Genomic DNA, 5,880 nt, shown 5'->3' on the forward strand with positions numbered 1-5,880 from the left:
TGCTCCTGCACCAGGCCAACTAACCCTACACTCATTAAAACCCACTACCCCATTCCACTACTTTGACCCTATCTGCTCCTGCACCAGGCCAACGGCCTGGGAGGACGGGACACCACCACTCAACACACCCTGGAACTCTTCTGAAGTCAAATCTAGTATGACCAAATACTTCTCTGCAGCTGCCACCAAAACACATTTTCTTTCTGTGATTTACATTCCATTTCTGCGGTACAGTTGATAACCATTTGCTATGAACACTAAGAAGCCAACCTTACTGAAGCATATATCCCTCGTTGGCCCGTCCCTCTGTGCTGTCACAGATCTACTACTCACAGGGATCCTCTCAGGATCCCTCAGCCTTGACCCATCCTCCTCTACTTTCTTCACTGCCTCAACAGTGACAACCTGTTCCCAACAGTGGGGTCAGTGGGATTGGATAGGGGCCCCTCTACTTCTCTCTCTCTCTCTGACTGGAGGAGACAGGTGAAATGGTGTGTCTCCTCTGGTCAACAATACTCACCTTGAGAGACTCCACAGCCTGTTGGAGCTCCTTCAGCTCCTTCTCTCTCTCCTGGAATCTCTGCTGGACCTTCTGCTGACTCATCCCCAGCTGCCTCTGTGGAGAATCACTCTTCAATGAGCTATCAAGCTTTATTAGTCCAGTAGATCAATAGTATAGTAATGTGACATAGGGCCCATAGAGAGGAAGATCTAAACAAATGGATGGTCCATTTACTAAATGATATTTATTTGTTGCTATGTGAATGATTATAGTTTTTATGGTAGGACTACATGTATCAACAGGTTGAGACTGAACTTTGGACTCATAAAAGGGCATTCAGAATGATAATAGTGTTTGACATTAGAAAATGGTGATACATCTGGAGAATCTGGGTTGACATATCTATATACTCAAGGTTTGTGTTCATATTTGTTCTGCTGAGGATCTATTTCATTTGAATGATCTCATATTCAAACAGCCTTAGTTCCTACTGTATCTTTAATTCTTTGTTTATCAGACAGTCACCAACAAGTTGTTCTGGTCTTACCTGTTTCTCAGTCCTCTCTGCTGCAGCTGACACTGTATCATGGCCTTTATGTTCGTCCATTGTACACATCAGACAGATACACTGCTGATCGGTACGACAGTAAACCTCCAGCAGTTTGTCATGATGAGAGCAGATCTTCTCCTGTAGTTGTGCGGTGGCTTTGACCATCTTGTGCTTCTTCAAAGCAGGAGATTCGTAGTGAGATTGGAGGTGAGTCTCACAGTAAGAGGCCAGACACACCAGACAGGACATGAGGGCTTTCTGCTTTCTGGTCCCAGTGCAGACATCACACGCCACATCTCTAGGTCCAGCATAGCACAGAGCAGGAGGGGGAGCAGCCTGGAGTCCTGTCTTCTTCAGTTTCTCCACCAGCTCAGCCAACATGTTATTTTTACTCAGCGTAGGCCTCGGACTGAAGGTCTCTCTGCACTGAGGACAGCTATAGACCCCTTTCAGAACATCCTGATCCCAGCAGCCCTCAATACAGATTCTACAGTAACTGTGCCCACAGGCAGTAGTGACCGGCTCCTTCAGTAGATCCAGACAGACAGAACAACAGAACTGGTCCTGGTCCAGCAGAACTCCCTGTTGAGCCATTTGGACGGTTGTTCACTCTCACACAGACAGACGACACAGAGACTCAGATCAGTTTCGTTTCCTCAGAAGAGAGTTTGTGGGAGGGGGAGGGACTTCCTGGTTCTGCCAGAGGGGTGGGGTTAGAGGGAGGGAGGGAGGGGTTAGAGGGAGGGAGGAAGAGAGAGAGGAACTGCATGCAACAGCAAGAGGGAGACAAATAGTCTTGTTCCTTGGTTAGAGCCCATAACATGGAATAAATGAAATAATGAATCTTAAAATGTGAGTTGTTAGAATATAAAGGGTAACACTTTCTATGAAGTACATATTATAATTATTTTAATGACCTTTATAATGCCTTATAATACACTTATGTGTTCTAATAAGCAATAAGGCCTGAGGAGGTGTGGTATATGTAAGGAATGCGGACCTGGTGGCAGTGAAGTCAGACGCAGGAGAGCAGAGATAGGTAATAGCCGGAGCAGTTTAATACAAAACGAACCTACATGGGTACAAAACCCGATGCGCACCAGTAACAGAGTACAAGCACTTACAAACAAACAATTCCACACAAGGACATGGGGGGAACAGAGGGTTAAATACACAACAATTCATGATGGAAATGGAAACCAGATGTGTAAGAAAACAAGACAAAACAAATGGAAAATGAAAAAAGTGGATCGACAATGACTAGAAGACCGGTGACGCCGACCGCCGAACAAGGAGAGGAAATGACTTCGGTGGAAGTGGTGACAGTATATGGCTAATATACAGTACCACGGCTAAGTGCTGTTTTTAGGCACGACGCAAAGCGGATTGAGAATTATGTAACACTTTCAAAAATACAATCAAATAAAAATGTTATTGGTCACATACACATATTTAGTAGATGTTATTGTGGGTGTAGTGAAATGCTTGTGTTCCTGGTTCCAACAGTGCAGTAGTATCTAACAATACACCCTAATGTAAATGTCACAGGTGTCGTAGGGTTTAGACCAAGACGCAGCGGGAAAATGTACACTCATCTTCTTTTATTAAAGGACAAAGAACAGGCCAGTAAGGCACAAAGCTATACACAGCAACAATCTGCCACAAAATCCCCATGACAAACAAACTCCTAATTATAGGACCTTCAATCAGAGGCAACGATAACCAGCTGCCTCCAATTGAAGGTCCAACCCCAATAAACTAAACATAGAACTACAATAGACAAGACAGAACATAGACTATGTTAGTGTATTTCTATGTTCTAACAAACCCCTGACCACATAAAACAAACACCCCTCAACCTAAATACATAGCCCGAACCACATAAACCAAACACCCCTCTACCTAAATACATAGCCCGAACCACAGGATGCCTATTTAAAAACACTTTTTCAACATTTCAAGATAGCAGTTAGTTCAGTTTGATCTTATTAAAGACAGCTGTATCATTTTTTAAATTCATTTTGACATATTGTTTGGGACCACTTTTTTTGCTCTGTTTGAAGGCTGTCAGCTTCTTCTCAGGAAGAGAATCACTTAGCCTTTAAACTAATTTTCAAATGATAGGATGCCTATATTAAAACACTTTTCTCTACATTTCAAGATAGCAGTTAGTTAATTTTGAGCATATCAACGACAGCTGCAACTTTATTTTATTAATTTTCACCATTTAAATTTTTTACCCAAAATTATTCTAAGTCCACAGTCTCTGTCATTGAACTATGTTGAGCCGTGTGCCTGGTGATTGAACAGGTTACCAGGTGTGTTTTTGAATATAGTTCTTAATGGCTTCAGTGGTGTGCTGGGGTCCATTGCTTGCTAAGGGGGAACCTCCCACCCGGGTTCAGCCAACAGGGGGCGCACCCAACCCCTCTAGTAAAACTGAATGTCTCTCTCTCTCTCTCTCTCTCAGGCTATGAAAAAAGCCCCACCTCCTCTCGCTCAGCCATTCTAACAGTGGAAGCCAGGATCTGTGAGAAACTATGATAATAAACTGTGAACAATAATGCAGCCATGTTTTTTCTGTGTGAGTGAGGATTTATTATTTAATTGTGTGATAACTTTAATTCTGTGATAACTTTATGTAATACATCCTCTGTTTCCTAACTGAATAAACATTTTAAGATAGCAGTTGGTTCAGTCTGATCATCTCATGTACTGTTGGAACTTTATTTTAATCCTTTTTCACAATTTTACAAATTCCAGTGCCTCTGTATACATTTTTACACATTTTTCCCCCACTCTCTACTTTGTACAATGACAAAGAGGTGGGACTCTGTCGTTTTTCTGACAAGTTCTCTCATTGATCTCAGGTTCAGCCACCAGGGGTCCCCCACCCTCCATGAAAACTTTCATAGGCTCTCTTTCACTCAGTAATCATGTAACAAGTCGACAGGCTCCCAGAGGCAGGGCAATCAAAGGCTCCAACTCACTGAAGTGCCCATCAGCCCAGCCATTGTTATTATTCATACCAGCCGTTCTACAGTGAAGCGGGTTGATTAGTAGGTTGGAACCCCGTTACAACTGACACTTTACAATGACGCAACAATCAGCATTTGAGATGGACACACTCATTTAGAACGCTCATTTAGAACGCTGTTTTAGAACACTCATTTAGAACTCTGTTTTAGAACGCTCTTTAGAAAGCTCGTTTAGAACCCTCTTTACAACGGACAGTTTCCAATGACGCAACAATCAGCGTTTGAGCTGGACACACTTTTTTCAGAAACTATTTACACAAAAACACACACAGTCCTTACAAAGTTTATCTCCTGAATGTGAGCAGTTTATTTTTGGATGCAAATGGTTCAGATATTCACAGAACTATATATATATTTTATATATATATATATCAACCCAGCAGATTGTTACATCTCTGAAAAAGATACTGTAACCTACCTCGGTGTAAAGATCACCAAAAATCTTAAGGCTATGAATGATCTTAATTTGAACCCTGTAACTGAATCTGTCAAAAAAAAAATTATCCTCATGGTTAGGGAGGGATTTAAGTCTTCAAGGAAGGGTGCTTTTATCCAAAGCTGAGGGCCTATCTCGTGCATCCTATCTTTTTTCATCTATTGACATTCCCAAATCCACTTGCTGTACCTTAGATAGGCTTTTGTACAACTTCATATGGAAAAACAAGCCACATAAGATAAAAAGAGATGTTATCACCAACAGGGTTTGTGATGGCGGTCTAAATGTCTTAGATTTCACTCTCTTCAATCAGATATCAAAGGTCAACTGGATTAAAAGGTACATAAAAAATCCTCATAGCTTCTGGAGTATTATACCTCATTTTGTTTTTCAGAAGTTCGGCGGGCTTAATTTTTTACTACAATGTCCATATATTGTGGGTAAAATTCCTGTGAAACTGGCGGTTTTTCACAAGCAGGCTTTAATGTGCTGGGCTTTGTTGTATAAACACAACTTTTCACCTCATAAATGTTTTATTTGGAACAATGGGTCAATATTACATAGAAATAAGATGTTATTTAACCATAAATGGTTCTCGAAAAACATTGTTCTTGTCAGCCAATTGGTTAATAACAGTGGGAATCTATTTACACAGAGAGAATTTATGGAAATATACAACTTTGAGGTTTCAAGCAAGGAATATGACACTGTTATTAAAGCTATACCTAGTGGGATAAAAACTTTACTTCAGAATAATGCATATTTTGGAATATCTCCGATTGTAAGCGATATTCAGGTGAATGGCATTGGTCTACTAGATACGAAATTCAACAATCGTTTAATAAGGGATATTTTCTACAGGAAGTCTATTCCCTCTGCGATATTTTGTTGGGCTTCATCGTTTGATGTAAACTGGCGCCTTGCTTGGCTCACTCCACACAGATTTATGGTGACCAATAAAGTAAAGGAGATCTCCTTTAAGATAATCCATAGATGCTATCCGTGTAATAGCTTGATCTCTAAATATATATTTGACGTTACCAGTGAATGCAGTTTTTGTGAACTAGAAACTGAATCTATTGAACACTTATTCTGTAATTGTTTATATAGTGAAGTATTTTGGACTGATGTAAAACTATATCTTAGCCGCAAATTGCATACAACCATTGATATTACTAAGTTTGACATATTATTTTACTACACTGATTCCACAATTGAACGTGAGTATGTCATAAATCTCTTTATTTTATTAGGAAAATCTTTCATCCACAAATCAAAATTTATGAAGATAAAGCCCCTTTTCTTAATTTTTTTATCTGATTTGGAAAAGTACGTAGAATCTTTAAAACGTATA

At 40.3% G+C, this 5,880-nt stretch overlaps 1 protein-coding gene across 1 annotated transcript in view; it reads right to left on the reverse strand.

The window, feature by feature from the left end:
• LOC106598415 (tripartite motif-containing protein 16) overlaps positions 1-1,730 on the reverse strand; it is an 8,079-nt gene extending 6,349 nt beyond the window's left edge. The window contains 2 exon segments of the mRNA XM_082971341.1: positions 521-616; positions 1,050-1,730. Coding sequence (XP_082827467.1) covers positions 521-616; positions 1,050-1,646 — 693 coding nt within the window. The 5' untranslated portion in view covers positions 1,647-1,730.
• Positions 1,731-5,880: the final 4,150 nt, after the last annotated feature.

This window comes from Salmo salar, unplaced genomic scaffold, assembly GCF_965601325.2.
Source record: "Salmo salar unplaced genomic scaffold, fSalSal1 ptg000257l, whole genome shotgun sequence".
NCBI lineage: Eukaryota > Metazoa > Chordata > Actinopteri > Salmoniformes > Salmonidae > Salmo > Salmo salar.